The 21,675-nt window shown below is 42.1% G+C and overlaps 1 protein-coding gene across 1 annotated transcript in view; it reads right to left on the bottom strand.

The window, feature by feature from the left end:
* Positions 1–21,675, bottom strand: part of Fam107b (family with sequence similarity 107 member B) — a 111,649-nt gene that overhangs the window by 71,603 nt on the left and 18,371 nt on the right. The window contains exon 3 of the mRNA XM_031359476.1: positions 19,052–19,795. Within this exon, the coding sequence (XP_031215336.1) occupies positions 19,052–19,618 (567 nt within the window). The 5' untranslated portion in view covers positions 19,619–19,795. The remainder of the gene's footprint in view (positions 1–19,051; positions 19,796–21,675) is intronic.

Raw genomic sequence — 21,675 nt, 5'->3', positions numbered from 1 at the left:
TTCAGATAAATTGAAATCATGTAACTTTTCTCATCATAATGCAATAAAAGTTTTTTTTTTAAAAAAGACCCTTCCTAAGTAAAATAAAACAAAATAACCAAAACCAAGTACAGACCAAAGTGTCAATACTTCTCTAAGCTTTGAACAAATAGAACCATACCATTTTTAGCAACTATTACCTGTAAATAAGAGGAATTTTTGTATAAGATACACACATCACTTACCTTTGTATAAGATAACAATTTGTGCTGTGAGCTATGTTACCATGTATGATCTAGTCAATGTGTTTGGTAATGTCTTGCACGTATATGTTGTGAACACATGTGTGTATATGTGTACACAGGTGTGCTCTCACATGTTGGCATGCATGGAGGTCAGAGGTTGATGTCAGGGGTCTTCCTCAATTGCTCTCTACCTTGTCTTCTCAGACAATGTCTCTCACTGAGCATATAGCTCACATACTAGAATATTGGGTTATTGAGCTCCAGGAACTCACCTGTTGTTGGGCCCTATTTGGCCCTAGTTTGGGCCTTGAGGACAAACTCGAGCCTGGCTCGAGTTTTGTAAACTGTGTCAGTCACTTCCATACTGGAGTGACTCAGCAGGACTTGCTTAAGCCTGCCTTTGCCTAGCTACAGCTGACATAGAGTAACTTTGTTGGCTCGGTCAGTTACCCCATACCCTTCGTTAACTTTCCCCTCCCTCTATGTCATCTCACCTCAGTAAAAACCTCACCTCCTCTCTCAGCCCTTTATAAAGAAAAGATCAATACAATAAAATGAGTTCCTGCTTTGACAGACTCCTGGCTCGGGGTGGTTATTCTCCAAATAGCTGGAGATGCAAGCTGCGACACTCACCATCCCACTCAGACCGGAGGGGTTTTGCTGGATCAGGTTCTCTCCAACCTCTTCTCCTAGCCCTGGAGCTACAGACACACAAACTACCATGCCTGGCTTTCATGTGGGTGCTGGGGATTTGAACTCAGGTCCTCATAGTTTTGCAACAAGCTCTTTTATCCACTGAGCCATCTTCCCAGCCATACTCTTGCATTAAGTTAAATTTGTTAGGCAGTGGTGGCACACACCTTTAATCACAGCACCTGGGAGGCAGAGGCAGGCAGATTTCTGAGTTCTGAGTTCAAGGCCAACCTGGTCTACAGAGCAAGTTCCAGGACAGCCAAAGCTATACAGAGAAACCCTGTCTCGAAAAACCAAAAAAAAAAAAAAAAAAAAAAAAAAAAAAAAAAAGTTAAATTTTATTAGCATAGAAACAAATGGATTTAATTGTGACAGTTCCATACATGCATGCTATACTTTGCTCTTATTTGTCCCTTCTTTATGTCCTTCACCTCATCGTGACAGTTACCACCACTGTTGCTGGTCCCTTTCCTCTAAGTAGCTCTCTTTCTGTTTTCAGGACATATATATTCTATTACATTTTCTTTTCACTCCCCCCCCCCCACACACACATACACACACACACACACACACACACACACACACACACACATAAAAACACACACATATACACACTTATATATAATATGTATATATAAATTCTCTCATTCACATACGAGAGAAAACTTAGCCATGTAAATCAAATATTATATAACACAATATTACCCTGGAAGTACAAAGCTGACCCTGTAAAGTATCTAATTCAATAGATGGGTATGACATTATCATAAAGTTTGTAAAAAGGCAATAAATAATAGATGTCAATTTATACACATAGACACATCAACATGTACACACATGAATGTATGAACATACACATGCACATATGCGTAGAGTGGGCTCTTCATGCACACACATGTTGAAGGAAGCCAGCCTCTAAAAGCAATTGAACCTGTGACAAAACAGAAAGAGCCCTGGACGCTGTCTTGGGGCCACTGGGAGAAGACACCATAAAACTGAGCCTCAGCACTGGGCTTTTTAACAAACAAGCAGGAGTTGTATAATTTAATTTTTTATAATTGAATAACAATCACATAATAATCACATTCCATCTGAATTGGAGCATCTGAGATACAAGTGAGTTTTGCCAGACACCACAACTGCTATGTGTCTGTAATAACCATATGTATACTTTGTTTTTCTTATAACCCATCATATCTGGAACAATTCACTAGTTATCCTCTCTTAAAGTTATTCAGTTATTATAATACCCAAGCCTGGGGAGCATGAAAAGTGTTTCTTAACATAAGGGCTTGGATGTGATCCCTAGCTACAGATTTGAGACAACTCCTGCTCTCGGAGGCCAGGCATGAATTCAGAGCCAGTTTAGTGACAGTTTAATATAGCTGACAACATTTTCACTGCCAAGGGAAGGGAAACACATATTTCAAAAGAAACCAGCCATCTGAACCAAGTCAACAAATGTATAGACTTTGTAGCTTGACCTTCTCAAAGTTGTGTGTATCACCAACTTATCTCTAAGCTAAGCTTAGATGGTTGAGAGAACTTGAGAAGGAACTGGCTGTCGTGGTGGTAGCAGCTCTGGGTTGGGTCTCAGCAGAATCAGATGTGACCGGCAGATCCTCCAAGCAGGAAGATCTCTGTTGCTCTATGACAACAGAGCTACAGCATTGTCCTCCGCTTCAGCCCCTCCCATCAGTTCCCTCAAGATGGCTGCTACTGGGAACCATCTTAAAAGCTCATTTTTCATCTGCTTCTCTCCAGTGAACACTACTTCACTGAGTTACAATATCCTAGCACCACATCTACACTCTTTTTTTTTTTTAAGGTGGGAGGAAAATTATTCAGGAGACTTAACTAACTTAAAAGATTCAGAACTATAGAGCCAAATGGGATGTTACTACCTTGGAAACTTCCTGTCTGTCGTCTCTCCCCCCAATAATTTTCAGAAAAGGTAAAACTGGCCTCTGAATGTTCAAGAAATGGTCTTGAGAACCATTTAGCAATTTGAGACTAGAGCCCAGGATTTCTGGATACAAACCCAAGACTCTTTTTCCTTTATCAAGTGCTTTGGAATAGCCTTGAATGTCAACCTGGGCACTCCAGGTTATTCTATACCAGGCTATACTACCAAGGTATTTAATCAAACAGTAATCCTGGATTGCTAGGGAGGTCATTTGTAAGGAAGGTAAATTCTACCATCAATTGGCTTGAAGAAAGACTGCAGTCAATAAAGTAAGTGGATATCATCTGATCAATTATAGGCCTTCAGAGCAGTCAGTGAGGTTCTGAAAGAAGAAGAAAACACTCTGTGTCCAGGCATCAGGGGCTAGGTAGTTACGGTAGGGGGCAGAGCTGCACGGTAGGGGGCGGAGCTGCACGGTAGGGGGCGGAGCTGCACGGTAGATTTTGACCTTGTTAGTGCCAATGAGTATATGAGTCAAACCTTTAAAACACCTCTACCTCCCTTTCTCTATGATATACAGAGAGAGAGAGAAAGAGAGAGAAAGAGAAAGAGAGAGAGAGAGAGAGGGAGGGAGGGAGGGAGGGAGGGAGGGAGGGAGGGAAAGAGAGAGAGAGAATATGTGGCCACTCAAGAGAACATGTTGAATATGCTAAGTATTTGTTGGATAAAAGAATGATTGGGGGCTGGCAAGATGGCTCAGCAGGTAAGAGCACTGACTGCTCTGCCGAAGGTCCTGAGTTCGGATCCCAGCAACCACATGGTGGCTCACAACCATCTGTAATAAGATCTGATGCCCTCTTCTGGGTGCATCTGAAGACAGCTACAATGAATTACGCTGGAGTGAGTGGGGCTGGCAGAGGTCCTGAGTTCAATTCCCAGCAGCTCACGGCCATCAGCTACAGTGTAGTCATACACATAAAATAAATAAAATAAATCTTTATAAAAGAAAAAAAGAGTGATTGGGTAGAAAATTTTCTGAATTGAGTCCTACCCAAGTAATGCCAATTTTTACTGGGAAAACACCATCCTTAACTGTGTAGGGATGACTCCATGTACATATCCCTATAATCCATGAGAATCCCAACAGTGGGTGTCAGTACTACTAAGACAATGAAGAGAAAAGGCAAGAGATTCCCCAATTGTGTGTTCTTTTTTTGTTGTTGTTGTTTGTTTTTTTGATTTTTGTTTTTTTATTTATTTATTTATTTATTTTTGGTTTTTGGTTTTTCAAGACGGGGTTTCTCTGTGTAGCCCTGGCTGTCCTGGAACTCACTCTGTAGACCAGGCTGGCCTCAAACTCAGAAATCCACTTGTCTCTGCCTCCCAAGTGCTGGGACTAAAGGCGTGCTTCACCACCACCCAACACTCGTGTGTTCTTGAAAATAAGCCAAGTTCAAAGCTCCCTTAGTGGGTCATTCAACAGATAACTTTTAAAACTTGCAATAGGGAGTTTGCCTGGGACTTATAAAGGTACATGACAAGCAGATCTATCCAGACATGCGGAACGGAAAAACAAAAGGATCTTCTATGATTTGACTTCTGCCACCAAAAGTCATGTTGAAGTTGAGGTATTAAGAGATGGGGTCAGGGCCCAGGGAAATAGTTCAATGAGTAAAGTGTTTGCTTCACAAGCATGAGAACTAGAATTTCCATCTGCAGCAGCCACATAAATGACAGATGGATGTGGTAGCTTATCTGTGATCACAGACACTTGGGAATTAAATACAGGGAATCACTAGAGCAAGGCGGTTAGCTAGACTAGCTGAATCAGTAGTATGGATTCATGTGAGAAACCCTGTGTGAACATGTAAGGTAGAGCACATTTGATGAGGATACTGCATGTGACATACTTATAACCATACATGTGTGAACATACACACACACACATGCATTCAGACCACACATGCACAACGAAAAGAGAATGAAATGAAACCAGGTAAGGCCTTTGAGAAGTTGTTAATTCATCTGGGCTCTGCTATCCATCCACCTAGATGGATATATTCGTGGGTTATTTTCAAAATGAGACAGTTATAAAAACGAATTTGGCATTTGTGTGTGTTCTGTTTGCCGTGTGATACACAACCACACCTCAGAACTCCACGTGAAGTCCCTGTGAGTGAGCAGGGTGTCACCTATGTGTTCCCTTGACCCTAAGCTTTCCTGTCTGTAGAACTACAAGAAATAAATGCAATTTAAAATAAACTACTCAGCCTTAGGTGGTAATTTGTAGCAATTGAATATTGATTAGGGCAGAAAGTCTCTTTAGATTGGAGCATTGGTTATAGCTACTGGGTTGTGAATATTTCAAGAAAACGGACTTTTGATACTAACCAAAACAAGAAGTTGGGGGGCGGGGAAGAGGCAAGAGAAAGAAATGTGAGGCTGTGATAAGACTCTGATGTATAATCAAACTGAAATTCATGGAAAATTCACTGGGTGGGAAGGAGTAAATGCTTACAACCATATAAATGCCTCTTGCCCCACGTGCAGGGATAAGTGCCACCTGACTGCATCCTGCTTTCCTGTGGCTGCTCTTTGCCTGATTCCTGGCCTAGTGGCAACAACTCAAAGGTAAAACCATGTTGGTTCTTCAGAGTGAGTGTCCTAGTGCCTAGCAACAATCTAAGGACACAGGGAACGGACAAAACTTTAAAACTTCAAAGTTAGACTTGTCACCAATTACTGAAAGCACAAAAGACATGACATATTGATAGTTTTGTTTGAAATTATTTGTTTTTGCGGAGTCAAACCACTCTTTCCTTATTACAGACATCCTTCTATATCCACAGGGAACAAATTCAAAGCTGATCCATAGACACCAAAACCCAAAGATGTTTAAGTGCTTTATTTAATGGGCATAATATGTGCACATAACCTACTCAACCCGTCCATAAAGATGATTTTGGGTCTTATTTGGTTACTTATTACTGAACACAGTGTAGATCTATGAAAGTCTAGTATGTTGGCACATTCCTGTAATCTGAGCACTTTGGAAGTTGAAAGAGGAGGATACCAGGTTTGAAGCCAGCCTGGATTACACAGCCAGACTCTGTCTCAAAAAGAAAGATGAGACAAATTTGGGGAAGAGGAGATAGAAAGGGCAAAGGAGGAGAATACAAACAAAGAAAGGAAAGGGAAAGAAGATGGAAAGAGTAAAATAAACAAAGGAATAGAGAAAAAGAACGCAACAGAAGGATAATGGAAATAAAAGGAAAGGAAAACTATATAAATAGTTGCTTTATTTACTCTTTAGGGGATACCAACAAGGACAAACCTCTGTACCCGTTCAGGGCAGATGCAAACATCATGCGCCTCGGTATACACTGAATGAGCCTTGGTGGGCTGAATAAATAGTGCAGGATTGTGGGTTCTGAATGCTGACTGCCAATACTGCTTAGCTTAACAAAAGCCCTTGACTGACTAGACTTCAATTTTAGAAACTAGTGTGTGTAAGTATAAGATTATATATTTCATACTTCAATTAGATTAGCCAAAAACATCTTATGGACATCAAGTTCTCTTCAAATCGGGGGGCGGGGGGAATCCAAAATGTTGAAAGTCCAGAGTTATGAGAGAAAATGGTCAAAGCATTCCTGGCATTGACCCCATGTCCCTCGAATAGCCCAGAGTCTTGCTAATGTGATCAGTATCTTGACCTGCTATTAAAATCATGAGGAAAACATGGCCCCTGTCTCCCTCTGTTTCTGTTGTGTGTTTTTCCTAAAATGTTTAAAGTCCTATGCAAGTAGTTGTTCTTTCTGAAACATAAAAGCTACTATACTCATACAGAAAAACCAAAGCATAGAAAGTTTAGTTTATATCAGGTAACAAATTGCAATGAAATAGACAAATTGACTCGAGAGTTGAAAAGCACATTTTCCTCTGGCTGAGTTCACTTGAGAAAGAAATTTTCTTAGTCTTTCATCTTAAACCTAGTGGAGATGCAGTTTATTCTTCCAGAGAAAAGTTATCTTGACTTCTACCCCTTCTACACAATCTTAAATTATTTCCATGAATTTCTAGAAAAAGGAATAGATCACAAAGACATTGGCAGTACCGAGCAAAGGCTAAATGGTAAGAATATATAAAAATGAGGTCTATGTCATAGATTGATTTTGATTTATTGGCGGATTCATCTTTTCATATATTCAAAAATATTGTAAAAGCTCTAGAGAGATAGCAGAGCAGTTGAGAGCATTAGCTGCTTTTCCAGAGGACCTGAGTTTGATTTCTAGCACCAACATGGCAGCTCACAACTATCTATAACTCCATTTCCTGGAAATCAAATGCTCTCTTCTGGCCTCTGAAAGCAATGTGTATACATAGTGCACAGGCATACCTGCAAGCAAAAGATTAATATATGCACATAAGATAAAAAATACATTTAAAAATATATATTATTAAGGTGCTGGAGGTATGACTAGGGGATAGAATATTTGTCTAGCATGTTTTGAGGTATGAGTTTGATCTCCAGAGCCATAAGACTGGGATTTGCATCCCCAGATCCCATGAAAATGTTAGGTGAACATGATAGCCCACTTATAACACTCAAAAAAGAGAATCCCACAAAATAGGGGACCCACAAAACAAACTGGCTAGCTGGACCAGCCTGTGTGAGTAAGTCTGGATTTGATTAATAGACTTGTCATTGGCTAGCTGGACCAGCCTATGTTGCTGAGTTCTGGGTTTGACTAATAGACCTGGTCTCAAGGAATAAGGTACGGAGCAATAGGAAAGATTACTGATATGAAGCTAGGGCCTCCAAATGTTCATGCATACATATGCAATGACACATATGAGCACACACATACAAATACATATTCCATGTGCATTCATATGAAACTTAAGTAAATCATATTCATAAATATATTCATTGTTTTATGTCAAAATAGACCCTCCTTGTAAAGTCAGTTTGTTACTTGCAAATTGTAGTTTGTGGTGGTTGAAATAAGAAGGTCCCCATAGGCTCATATGTTTGAATGTTTGGTCCACAGTTAGTGCATGGCCTTACTGAAGGAGGTGTGTTGTTGAGAGCCAGCTTTGAGGTTTCAAAAGCCCTATGTCACTTCCAGTTAGCTCTGTCTCTCCCTTGTGGCTGTGGATCAGAGTTAGCTATCAACTACTGTTCTAGCATCATTCCTGCCTAATGCTGTGCTTCCCACCATGGTGATCATGGGCTTGCCCTCTGAAATTGTAAGCAAGCCCCCAGTCAAAGGGGGCTTTCTTTTACAAGTTGCCTTGGTCATAGTGCCTCTTCACATTGATAGAGTGTATGACTCTTGATTGGCAGTAGGTTAAAGGAGACCCAGATTCCTACCTTTTTTTGAGGATTTGATGTGTTTCCCTATGTATCCATTCATTTGTGTACTTATATACATATAGTATATGTGCTCATCCTTAGGAACAGAGCCTACCATCTTTGAATAGGAGTCTCTCGTTATACCTGGAGCCCAGCAAAGCCACAGGGATCCTCCTGTTTCCACCTCCCCAACCCTGGTTTTCTAATTGCATGGCTAGACTCAGCATTTTTAAGTAGGTCTTGGGGGTTGAACTCAAGTCCTCATGCTTGGGAGGTGATCACTTTACCAACTGTCCTATATTCTTAGCCCAAGATTAGAAATTTTAAGTTACATGGCCTGACGTCCCCCCCCCCCAGGCAGACAGCATCTGTTGTTCTCCTTACGACAGACAGTCAAATCACACCTGTGGCTTAGGTTCCAACTGAACTGTCATTTTCCATTTAACTAAGCATGGTAGACACATACTGGATTTCCAGTATGAAACTGTCCATACCTCCTGTCTCAGGCTCAGTGGCTCTAGTGGAGGCTTCCCTACCTCTAACTGCCTCCACTTTCCAACCTCTCAGTTCCCCTGGTGCAGACTTACAAAACCAACTGCGTCGAGAGCACATTGGAAAAAGCGTTAAGTCACCGAGTTATATTTTCTTTGGAAAGGAAGAGCAACTAGTGGAAAAATGAACAACAGTTCAGATCAGGTTAACAGAGTCCTTAGCTGGAAAACAATCCTCTCCAGTTTCCCATGATGGATACAGCACTTTCATTCAGCTGCCCCCTGTGGCTCCCAGAGCATAAGATGTGTTCAAGTTTCCAGCATATTCAGCAAGTGTAATGGTGGAACAAAAAGGGTCTTGGCTGAAACATGAAACCAGGTTCTAGTATGAAGAAAACGGGAATTCCAACTAAATAGATGCAGATATTCTTGGGTGGGGGTCTTATTGATTACAAAGCCCTTTGTAGTTCTTTGGTTAGATGGTCAAGAGTATTGTCTATGAAACTTAAATTTACTCTGTAAAAGTTGGGGTTAGGGGACCTCAAAGACATGGCTCAGTTGCAGAGTACTTGCCCTGTGTGCATGAATGCCTATGTCCAGTGCTCAGTGGCTCATAAACCTGGTCTGGAAGCACAGAGCTGAGATCCTAGTACCATAGAGGTGCAAAAAGGAGAATCAGGAGTTCAAGGTCATCCTTGGCCAAGTTAGGAGTTCAAGACCAGGATGGGGCTACACAAGATCCTGCCTTTAAAAAAATAATGAAGAAAGAATACAAATGAGTCACAAAGAGACATTAAATTCTCACTGTATAACTGGAAATAGGTACTACTCAAACATGGGACTATTTCTTCCTCTATACCTCTCTCCCTTTGACATGCCAATCTTGGCTAAAATGGGCATCATTTTAAACTGAATTGTTAAGAAGCGGTAACCTTGCTTGAAAGCAATGCTTTCGGCTTTTGTTAAATCATACACTTGTGTCTTCTTTCCTGGTTAGGAATGTACATTCCCTTTAGCTCTACAGGGTCTGAGAGTTCTGCTGTCATATTTGCTGTCCTCTGGAGTCTTCTATGGAAGATTTCCAAGAGCCAAAGCTGTACAGTGTAAATTTCATGGTTTTATGAGGACCATTCATTTTACTTCATCCTCAGAGGAGCCAAGAAGCTGTTTCTCTTTTTTTTCCAGTTGGCATGTAATTGAATATCTGACTTAGAAAATTCCTGACTGAGTGTATAGGTATATCATGAACAAGCCCATGCTATGCTCGGTTTAGCAGAAGTCTGGCATGAAAAATTACCAGTGCTTAAATGGAATGGAATGGGACCTGCTCTACCTTGTTCAAACGTCTACTTGTGTCTGAGGAAGTAAAAGATGGTTGTTTTGCTTGGTACATAAGATGAAACTAGAAAACTTACAGTGATTATGTGAGTTTCTAATTTGCTTTCAATTAAAAAAAAATATGTCAAAAGGGTTCATGCCCAGAATATGTAAACAATCATATGAATTAAACTCCAAACCCAAGTCATCCAATAAATAAATTGGCCAATGAGTTGAAGAGACAGTTTTCTAAAGAAGAAATACAAATGAAGAATAAGTGCTTGAAAAAGTACTCAACAACCTTAACCATGCACACTGAAGTTGCTTTGAGCCTCCATCTCACCCAAGTTCAGATGGCTATGCTGAAAACAAATGGTAACGCAGGCAAGGATGTAGATGAAAGAGGATGTTTTATACACTGTTGATGGGAATGTAAGCATATGCAGCTGCTATGAAACTACTGTGCAGGTTCCTCAGAGAACTAAAAACAAGACTACTGCATGGTCCAGCTGTAATATTTCTGGATATGCTGTCTAAAAGGCACTAAGTCAACATAGCACACAGACATTTGCGTGTCTGTGTTTATTGCTGCACTGCGCAGTATTCATGATCGCTAGTAAAAGGAACTAGCTGAAATGTCCATCAGCAGATGAGCAGATAAAAAGCATAGTATACATACTCACACTGGAATTTTATCAGTCATGAAAAGGGACAAAATTATATTTGCAGTGATGCGGACGGAACTGGAGATCATTGTATTAAGCAAAATAAGTAAGATTCACAAAGACAAATACTATATGTTTTCCCTCACATGCAGATTCTAGTTTTAAGAATGTATGCCTTATATGCATGTATGTGAATATGTGGGCATGTATGTGTGTGTATGTGATATGAAAGTAGAAAGAGGGATGTGGGAGGAAAGATAGAGGCCTTTAAGGAAAGAGGAGAGAAGAAAAAGCAGGAAGGACCACTATACTCACAAGCTCACAGCACATGTGGTTGCCTGTCCGTGTCCTGGGCAAGATCAAGCCAATCAGCATTCTTGTATGGAACGAGAAGGGGTTCCTAAGCCTCACCTCCACCTGAGGAGCTGTGGACAACTCATGGTGTGGAGAAAAGAAAGGGAGTGGCTCATGGGAGGTGCCACATGCTCTGGCCCACATTCATGAACAACATACATGAACAATGCAAATTGGAGTTATTAAATTTTTATGAAAGACATGAAGTCCAGAAGAAATGAGGATAGATCTCAGTTGGAATTTGGAGAAGACTTAGGGACAAATATGATCAAAATACATTGTAAGAAATTCTGAAATAATTAATAAAACATTTATTTAAGTGAATAAGGAGAAGGGGAGGAGAGAAATAGAAATGGAGCAATGAAGCCAGGCAGTGGTGGTGCATGCTTTTAATCACAGCACTTGGGAGACGAAGACAGGTGGATTTCTGAGTTCAAGGCAAGCCTGGTCTACAGAGTGAGTTCCAGGACAGCCAGTGCTACACAGAGAAACCCTATCTCAAAAAAAAGAAAGAAAGAAAGAAAGAAAGAAAGAAAGAAAGAAAGAAAGAAAGAAAGAAAGAAAGAAAGAAAAAAAGAAAGGAAGGAAGGAAGGAAGGAAGGAAGGAAGGAAGGAAGGAAGAAACAAAGAAACAAAGAAAAAGAAAAGAAAAGAAAAGAAAAGAAAAGAAAAGAAATGGAGTGACAAAGTACAGGTAACATACAAGCAGATGAAATACATGTGACATAGCAGTAAAGTACATGTGACATGCAAGCAGATGAGGTACATGTGACATACAAGCAGACGAGGTACATGTGACATACAAGCAGATGAAGTACATGTGACATGCAAGCAGAAGAGGGCATGGTTTAGAAGATAGAAAGGACCCAGCAGGACTGACATAGGTGAGCTGGGGAAGAAAGGTGGATAAGAAGAAGTCACCATGGCTGTTAGCTCCGGTGGGTGCTTCTTGGACTGGAGATAATTGAGTACCTGGGAAGGCAAACGGTTAGCAAGGAAGGACACGGACGCCAGGTAGATGTGATGAGATGTGATGATGAGAGAGCTTTACTGTAATTCACTCAGTATTTATAGTTACACTAAGGAACCAGACCCAGAGGAAATCGAAACCTGCCCATTTAACATAAACTCGAGAAAATCCATTAACACCAGACCAGAGGAGGACCCTGAAAGGAAGATCCGGCAAACTTTTAACATAAACATGAGACCTGCTCAGTCTTTGATCTAAGGAGCAGCAGTCAGTGTTCCACACAGCAGGTGTCCAGCCCCAGCTTCCAGCCTGTAGGGGCTGCATACGGAAACCAAGTCGCTTCCAAGCAAAGGGGGGTTGGAGACCACACATGGCATATACATATATTTAGAATGCTGTCATGAAGCCAATGACCAGTGTGTCAACCTGAAAATTTATTAAAGATCACATCAAATCATATGTTCAGCAAGAAGCATCCCCAACAGGGCACTCTCTTTTACAACTAGCTTAAGGTTCTTCAGACCCTTTAGAAAAAGATGCAGATCTCATTCTAAAAAGAATGCAGGGAAATTAGTTTGCACAAAATACTAATATGTATCCTGACAGAGTTTCTCCCAGTGGTACTGCCTTTGTTAGGTTTTGTTACTGAGATAAGGGACTCTAACAAAAAGCAACCAGGGGAAGAAAGGGTATATTTCACTTTACAGTTCCATGTAGCAGTCCATCACTGAGGAAATTCAGGGCAAGAACTCAAGGCAGAGCCCTGGAGGCAGGAAGTGAAGCAGAGACCAACCGAGGAAGACACCACTTGCTGGCTTGTTTCCTGGCTCACATTCAGCTACCTTTTATACAGCCCAGGCTCACTGCTCAGGAACAGCACTACCCACACCAGAAGAAGTGGGCTGAGCTCCCCTACTTCAATTAGCAAAAAGAAAATACTCTGCTGACAGGCTCACATGCTAATCTGATCGTTACTTGTATGTGTATGTGTGTTTCTGAACATGTGGTTGTATATGTGCATGCTAGCATGTATGTATGTCTGAGAGCATACCTATGTCTAAGAACATGCATGTGAAAGCCAGAAGTAAACCTCAGGCATCATCCCAAGGCATCTACTTTGCTTTTTGAGACAGGCTCTCTCACTAGCCTGGAATGTGATGACCACACTAACCCTAGGGACCCACCTGTCTCTCTCTCCCCATCACTGGAATTCTAAATGAGTACCATCATGCCTGTGAGCTGAGCACCACATGCCTGTGAGCACCACATGCCTGTGAGCATCTTCATGCCTGTGAGCATCTTCATGTCTGTGAGCACCACCATGCCTATGAGCACCACCGTGCCTGTGAGCACCACCGTGCCTGTGAGCACCACCGTGCCTGTGAGCACCACATGCCTGTGAGCATCTTCATGCCTGTGAGCATCTTCATGGCTGTGAGCATCTTCATGGCTGTGAGCACCACCATGCCTGTGAGCACCACCATGCCTGTGAGCACCACCATGCCTATGAGCACCACCATGCCTGTGAGCACCACCATGCCTGTGAGCACCACATGCTTGTGAGCATCTTCATGCCTGTGAGCATCTTCATGTCTGTGAGCATCTTCATGGCTGTGAGCACCACCATGCCTATGAGCACCACCATGCCTATGAGCACCACCATGCCTATGAGCACCACCGTGCCTGTGAGCACCACCGTGCCTGTGAGCACCACCGTGCCTGTGAGCACCACCATGACTGTGAGCACCACCGTGACTGTGAGCACCACCGTGCCTGTGAGCACCACCATGCCTATGAGCACCACCATGACTGTGAGCACCACCGTGCCTGTGAGCACCACTGTGCCTATGAGCACCACCATGCCTATGAGCACCACCGTGCCTGTGAGAACCACCGTGCCTGTGAGAACCACCGTGCCTGTGAGCACCACCGTGCCTGTGAGCACCACCGTGCCTGTGAGCAACACCGTGCCTGTGAGCACCACCGTGCCTGTGAGCACCACCGTGCCTGTGAGAACCACCGTGCCTGTGAGAACCACCGTGCCTGTGAGCACCACCGTGCCTGTGAGCACCACCGTGCCTATGAGCACCACCGTGCCTGTGAGAACCACCATGTGGATTAAACTCAACTCCTCAAGCTTAAGCAGCCAGCACTTTACTAACTAAGGCATTTCCCTGGTCCCTACTTGTAATTTTTTAATGGAAAGAATGGAAAGAATTGGGCTTGGTCTGCCCAATTCTGACAGTTAATTCCCAGAGTCTATGATGAGACAGACATTCTAACTTACATATTTGACTCTTCAAAACTTATATCAAGTCTGTGTTTTTGATAACGAGGACAGAGGAAGATAGCTTGTCTGAAAGGCAGCAAAGCCAGGGTCCATTCCCTGATAAACAAGGACTGCCTAAGTCTCTGTATCTTTTCTTGGGCCACTGTGAGCCTGCAGGGATGGCTTGGTTGCTGTTCTATGTCTGACTGCAAAACCAGCTTGTTCCAAAATGCAGCGGTCATTCTGCAGGACAACAGGCTTGTTGTCCTGCACTTTCACATAATTGACTTTTTTAGTTATAATATACCAAGTCATGACTTACCTAGCCACAATTTTCTCTTCTGTATCAGACTGATCACCCCCACACTGAGAGGAACTGGATAAAAACATTGCTATAGACTCTCTCAACCATGGAAAGTACTCTAAAAACCTTAGCCACTTGTAGCCTTCCTTTTCTTACTCTATGTGCGCACCAAGATGCCACAGAATAAAGCCAGATGGGAAGGATGTGATGTGGAGTGGAAACACGTCTGCCAATCTGCTACCAGCTGCCCTGCCTCCCAATCTTCTCAAGGCCCCGCCGGAGTTTAGAAGGCATCTAGAATGTAAGCCTTCTCCTGCTATGCTGATATTGCCAGCTTCTACATCTGTCTCTCCCACTAGAATGTAAACAGTGTAGGGGTCGTCCACTCATTTACGGTTCCATAGAGGGACATTACAGCAACTTTCAGCTAAAGCAATAAACAGAAGCATTTCTGCACTCTGTGATCTGTATGGTTCTCCTGATTACGAGAAGCCTCACCTGTGAGACAGACCACTAACAGAACATTATGCCTCCCAACTATACAACGTGTTCCAATTGTAAGCTTTTTACCTTGATTTCAAGCATGAAACAGGAAAGGGATGCATACAAAAAATGTTGACACCAAGCATGGTGGTGCATGCCTTTAATTCCAGCACTTGGGAGGCAGAAGTAGAGGCAGAGAGATCTCATGAGTTCAAAGCCATTCTGGTCTACATAGTGAGTTCTAGGCCTGCCAAAGCTACATAGTGAGACACTAGTTCAAAAAAGAAGGAAGAGGAGGGGGAAGGAGAGGAGGAGGAGGAAGAAGAGTTGAAGTCACGTAGAATTTTCAGATCACTTTTTTTTGTTTGTTTTGGTTTTGGTTTTGTGTTTTGAGACAGGGTTTTAGGTTTTTCTATGTAACCGTCTTTACTGGCTGTCCTGGAACCCACTTTGTAGACCAGGCTGGCATGGAACTCACAGAGATCCACCTGCCTCTGCCTCCCCAGTGCTGGGATTTAAGGATGTACCACCATGTCCGGTGGTCAGATAACTTTTTACATTGAAAAAAGTTATTTATGTGTGTGCTTGTGTGTATAATGTAGGGGATAAACTCAGGCTGTCAGCCTTGGGCATCAAGTGCCTTTACTGCTCAACCATCTCTCCGGCCTGACATCACTTTTTCAGTAGACAAGCGTAAGCCTTTCTGTACCCCAAATAAACCCTTTTGCTTCAACTTAGTTTATACATTCATGACTCTTAGCTTTTCCACTCAGACTAGGGTCTGTTTCAGATTGAAATGATCCTCCTTCCCCTCTGATTGCCAGGGTAATGAAAGACACCCAAGGAGTAGCTGTCCTCATTTCAGTTCAGTTCTGAAGCTGAACTTCGGAAAGAATGAAAGCATTATTTATGATCACTACCAAAGCATCTCCCAGAAAGAGGACCATACACCTAAAGGGGAAGTAGCTCAGCCACCAGGCTGGGCTGTAGGAAGGGTAGTTCATTCACCATCCACTTCATCCACACATGAAGACATGTCAGGTCACAAAGAAGCTGCTGGCACTTTTAATCAGAGGTTCCCCAACAGCCATCAGCAAAGCATTGTCTCTGACAGAAAATGAAAAATATCTCTTTCCATAGTGTTACACACCTGCCACCGTGGCAGAAAAAAAATGTTACACAAATTAATTTTTAAAACTAACAATTATAATCATGCATTTATATGCATTTATAAATATGTATGCATTTGTAAATATACATTACGGTGCTAGGGATTGTACCCAAGGCTATCTAGCCCAGCTACTACATTTATATGTGCTGTACATTTGTATAAATACACTCCACATACACGTATGTGGAGCTCTTGTTTAATTGAAAAGGAAGTGACCTCATATAGGGCTATCTAGTTCTAAGTCCTCAAGCATTACATATCAGGAATAGAAGCACCCTCTATTTCCAAAGGAGGCCTTGGAAGTTGGAGATAACTTGACTCTAACCCTAAGCCTCCCATTTCCTCCCCTGTGGCCTTGGGAACCTCTGTGCAATGCGTTGTAAAAGGCTGGCAGAAGGTAGGTGCTCTGTGCAGGTGAGCTCGACATTGGAACCACAATAGATGCCTGCTTGCCTTCTCTTTGCACACTCTCCATCCCCTAATTTCATTTGCCTTCCCAAGGTCAGCAGCTGCATCTGCTTCTGCCTGTTGCATCCCCTACTGGTCCTTTTAGGACTGACCCCAGAACCTAAGCGAAGTACTATACTGGCTTCTCAGCTTTAGCCTTCTCAACTCTAGTTCGCCCCAGAATGAAACTCCGTCCATGGCATAGCTCTGTACACACTCTGTAGAAGCTGTCTTTCAACATCTCCCTGTAGCCTCCCAGGTGCTCCTCTTGGGCCTTAGAACCTTTCTGTTCTCTTCTCCAACTTACAGCCTTGTTTTCAGTCACTCTGATACACCTGCTGCTAGGCCATATTCAATGTCTATGAATGGTCTGTAGTCTTGGTCACATGGCTCCTTATCACAATGTCCTTCCCTTATGTTTTAACTACTAAGGTGTGAGCAGGCAAGATGGCTAGGTAAGTGAAGGCACTTGCTTCTTGCTGCCAACCCTGATGACCCTAGGTTGATTCCTAGGACCCGCATGGAGAAGCAGAGAATGGACTCCCATTGTGCTTCACTGGCTCTTGTGAAATGTCAGTCCCCTTGTGTCACAGGAACCATTAAAGCAGGAAATCAGACCAAGCCCTTCACGTTGCTGCTAAGCTCAGCAATAGAGGCTGGAGCTGGCTTGCTGCCCTCCGCCTTGACACGATGTATGCGTCTAGATTACCAAGGGAATAGAGCATCATTTCTTGACCATGTAACTTACGTGAACTTGGCCGTGATGTGTACTCAGATCCATTACAAATATCTCAATCTATATGTGGATATGCCAGAAAACTAAATAAGTATATTGGGTTTTATTGCTTGTTTTGTGGTTGACTTACCGATACTAACAAAAAAAATTAATGTTATTAAGACAGGGTTTGGTGAAGTCTTCTGCCCAATTTCAGAATACCAGAATTCAAACAATGAAGTTAAAGTTAATCACTTGTGTTTCGTTCCCTGGCAGTTCTAGGGATGAAATCCAGGTTCTAAGCAAGTGCCCTACCACTGAGCTATGCCCCTAGAAAACTTACTATAGTGCTATATTAAGTTCATTCACTTAATAGAGTGCCATAGACCAGTGGTTCTAACCTGTGGGTCACTATCTCTTTTCAAGGTCAAATGACCCTTTCACAGGGGTCATCTAAGACCATCAGAAAACACATTTACATTACAATTCATACCAGTAGAAAAATTTTAGTTATGAAGTAGCGATGAAAACAATGCTATGCTTGGGGATCACCACCCCGTGAGGAACTGCACTAAGAGGGCACAGCGTTAGGAAAGCTGGGAACCATTGCTACAGACTGCCAAACAGAACTATCTTTTAAATTATGCTTTAACTCTGTCTTTGCTATCAGGCAAGTTGTAGTTTTTAATTGCTACAAAGACTCCTTAGCCCAAGTAAGCAAATCAGACAGAAAAAACAAACAAACAAACAAAAAAACCAAAACACCTACCATTTAATAAACTAGCTGAGAAAAAAGCTTTAAATCAGAACACTGTATTAATGAATACTGAAAACCGTTCTTAGGCAAGAAATTACACCACTAACAACAAAATGCTTAAATAACATTTTGGGGATTATATCCTTTAGAAGACTCTTTCTCAACTGCCCCTCTTCATCGGGCTTGCCAAGGACTACAAAATGGTGTGTACATCTCAAACAAATCAGAATATTCAGAAACTAAAATCCAATAATACCAAAACAAAGGCAAGAAAACAGTAACTCAAGACCAAGCCCCAGGAGGGCAGACGCCAGCTTTCAAATCCCTTCTCTTCCTGTCTTTAAATCTTAAAAATTAGAGAAGCGTCCCTTTTATGAATACCATTTTCTGCTCTGTACATAGGGCTGCTTATCATTTCCAACTTCTGCCATCATTCCCAATTTTCCAGACATGATATATTTTAACCACTAAAGACAATTTCTGAAATTCCATAGTTATGTGGATTTTAGTACATAAAAAGTTATAGATCAGTTTTTTAAGTATATGTAAGTGATATATATGTATATTTATATACATATATATATTGTGTACGCACATATGTGTGTGTGTGTGTATAAAATGCATACATCTTCTTATCTTTTGTTTGTTCAGAGGTATTATAACTAGTTCATTAAAGTCTGGTTTGACATCATCACAGCTCCTGGATTCTTTGTCATTTCTCTCCCTATATCTCCCTATATCTCCCTATATACGCTGAGAATTTAAAAGGCTTTCCATACTTCCTCTCACTAGCGAGAGAGAATTCCTTGAGTCTTATACAGTAATGAATTTAAACAAGGATGTTTGCTAGAGAGTTTCCAAATAAAAATGATAGACCGTTCCCTAACACAGTCTCATCTGTAACAGCAGTTGGAAAGCTCGCTCACCTTTGGCATGTCAATAATTGATGGTCTAGGGATGGACGTCTGGAAAGTGACGGCCTCACAGTCGTCATGCAGGGACCTGGCCAAATCCTCAGGGGTCTCTACAGGCTGGACAGCGGTGTGTTTGCTGTTACTGCCATTGGCCGTGCCATTTTGCTCCGAGTGCATACCAGAATCTCGCCTTTTCTCTGGAGCTTTTTCTTCTACCTTTGGACTTGGATGTCTGCCTGCTTTGGCCATGGGCTGGACATAGATGGCGGAGTGAGTATCCGTCGAGCTGGACTGATCAAAGGTAGCATTTTCCCTGGTGTTCCCAAAACAGGCCAGCAGAGCTGAGCATGGGAAAGAGTGCATCCTTCGAGATGGGAGCTTCAGGCTTTTGGTGAGCCTCGATTTCCACATGGACATGGCCTGCAGCGATACATGGCAGAGTTCAAAAGAGAAAAGGAAATCTTCCAGAGGTTTCTTTCGAGTATTCGTTTCCGTGCCTGAAGAGGACACACTAGTGACTGTTGTCCCTAAGTAGAAGTGGAGATGGCAGAGCCATCCTCCCAGGGAGTCGCTCAGCATCTAGCCCTGCTTGGAAGGATCCATTCTGGGGGATTTCACGCTCTTCCTTCCTTCCTTGATGTCAGTAGCTAAAGCAGCCTCAGTAAGGCAGGCCTTTGGCTCGGGTTACAGTCCCCAGCAGGGCAGACGCGTCAAGGTAAGGTAGTGCCAAGGCAATAGACAGCTGCTTCAGGTTACCTTGGAGGCATAAAGATAATGTAGCCTGTTAGCGCCCGCCATAACAACGTCAGCCTGTGTATCAATAACATCATAACAGCCGCAAAACCTTCTATAGTTTCCCCCTTCAAATATTTATTCCCCCAAACAAAACGGAAACCACCCAATTATCTGTAGCAAACGAAGACCCCTGTGAGAGGCCACAACCCTGGCGCCTGCTTCATTATTAAAATAGAAGGTACACTGGATATTTCATCCAGAGAGATTCATGTTTGTACCTAAGGTCATGAAGACTTTTCTGGATCATTCCTGAATCTTCCCCCAATACAGTGGCCTGGCTTCAGGGTCCATGCTGGATTTGGTAACTATAGTGTTTATTAATCTGTTTCCTTACCATTGACTTCCTAATTGTTTTTTAAACAATACAAAAAAAGAACATACTAACAATTAAAATTTTGTAGTAGGCTATGCTACTGAAGATATTGTGTATGTGTGGAGTGGTATTCAGTTGCACATATGTGTTGCCTAATTTTTAAAAATCAATTTCTGTTTATATAGACCATTCCACTTTTCAAACCATTTATATGGGAATGAGTGTAGTGGTAGATGCCTCTAACCCCAGAACTCAGGAGACAGAGTCAGGAGAATCACCCCAAGTTCAAGGCCAAACTGGGCTACATAGCAAATTCAAGGCTGATCATGGCTAATCAATGAAAGCTAATCTCAAAAATAATTAAATGATAATCATAATAGTAAATTCTAAGAATTTCCCTCCAGGCAAACATCTGCTAGGAATGTTCTAGAAATGAAGTACTATAATGATTTTGTTGTGAATAGAGACTTCTGGATCAAGGTCTTAGGATGTATTACCAACTCTAATTTGGTTATATATTTTTGCTTTTTTCTTCTTTTTTTTTTTTGTTTTGTTTTGTTTTGTTTTTTTGAGACATGGTTTCTCTGTATAGCCATGGCTGTCCTGTAACTCAATCGGTAGACCAGGCTGGCCTTGAACTCAGAAATCTGCCTGCCTCTGCCTCCCAAGTGTTGGGATTAAAGGAATATGCCACCACCGCCGGCTATTTTTTGCTTTTTTATTTAATGCCAAACTATATTCCTCACCTGAGACAGAATGTAATAACAACAATACTAATAATACTAATAATAATAATACTCAATTTACAGACTCAGAAGCTCTTTTTTAAAGGTTTATTTATTATGTATATAGTGTTCTGCCTGCACATATGCCTGCAAGCCAGATGGTTATGAGTCGCCATAAGCTTGCTGGGAATAGAACTCAGGACCTATGGAAGAGCAGCTCTTAACCTCTGAGTCATCTCTCCAGTCCCCTGCAGCTGACTCTTTGAAACTTCAACTGACTAAAGGAAAGTTATGCCACCAGGAGGGTCTGGATGAAAATTCAAAGTGCCTCCTGGGCACAGCATCAAATGCAGACTTTATTTTAGCATCCACCAAAAGTTTTCAGTGGAACATGGGAAGATGCCACTTGCAGAAAAGTCACCACATAACACTCCTGCACCAGGTGTCCTGGGGCTAGTGCTCCTTCCTCATTCTCCTGCTAAAGTACAAGTGCATAAGCCTGACCTTCCTCCCAGGAGGGAGCAGGAAGGCCATGTGTGCTTTCAGCAGCCCCCTCATCCCTGAGGAGCCTGGAAATTGTTTCATCTCTCACCTGCCCCTCTGCTACAGTCAGTCAGTTTGGGCACAATCACTCCATGCTGCCTTCAAAGCACTTAGAGGTAAGGGCAGCTGTGATGCTTAACAAGGATTTTGATAAAGGCACTTGGTTTTTTTTGTTTGTTTGTTTGTTTTGTTTTTTATTTATTTACATGTAAATTTCTCCATTCCCAGTTTCCTCTCCAAAAAACAAAGAAACAAACAAA

Source organism: Mastomys coucha, unplaced genomic scaffold (assembly GCF_008632895.1).
Source record: "Mastomys coucha isolate ucsf_1 unplaced genomic scaffold, UCSF_Mcou_1 pScaffold7, whole genome shotgun sequence".
Lineage (NCBI taxonomy): Eukaryota > Metazoa > Chordata > Mammalia > Rodentia > Muridae > Mastomys > Mastomys coucha.
The sequence above is the reverse complement of the archived record's forward strand: the minus strand, read 5'-3'. Positions and strand labels throughout refer to the sequence as shown.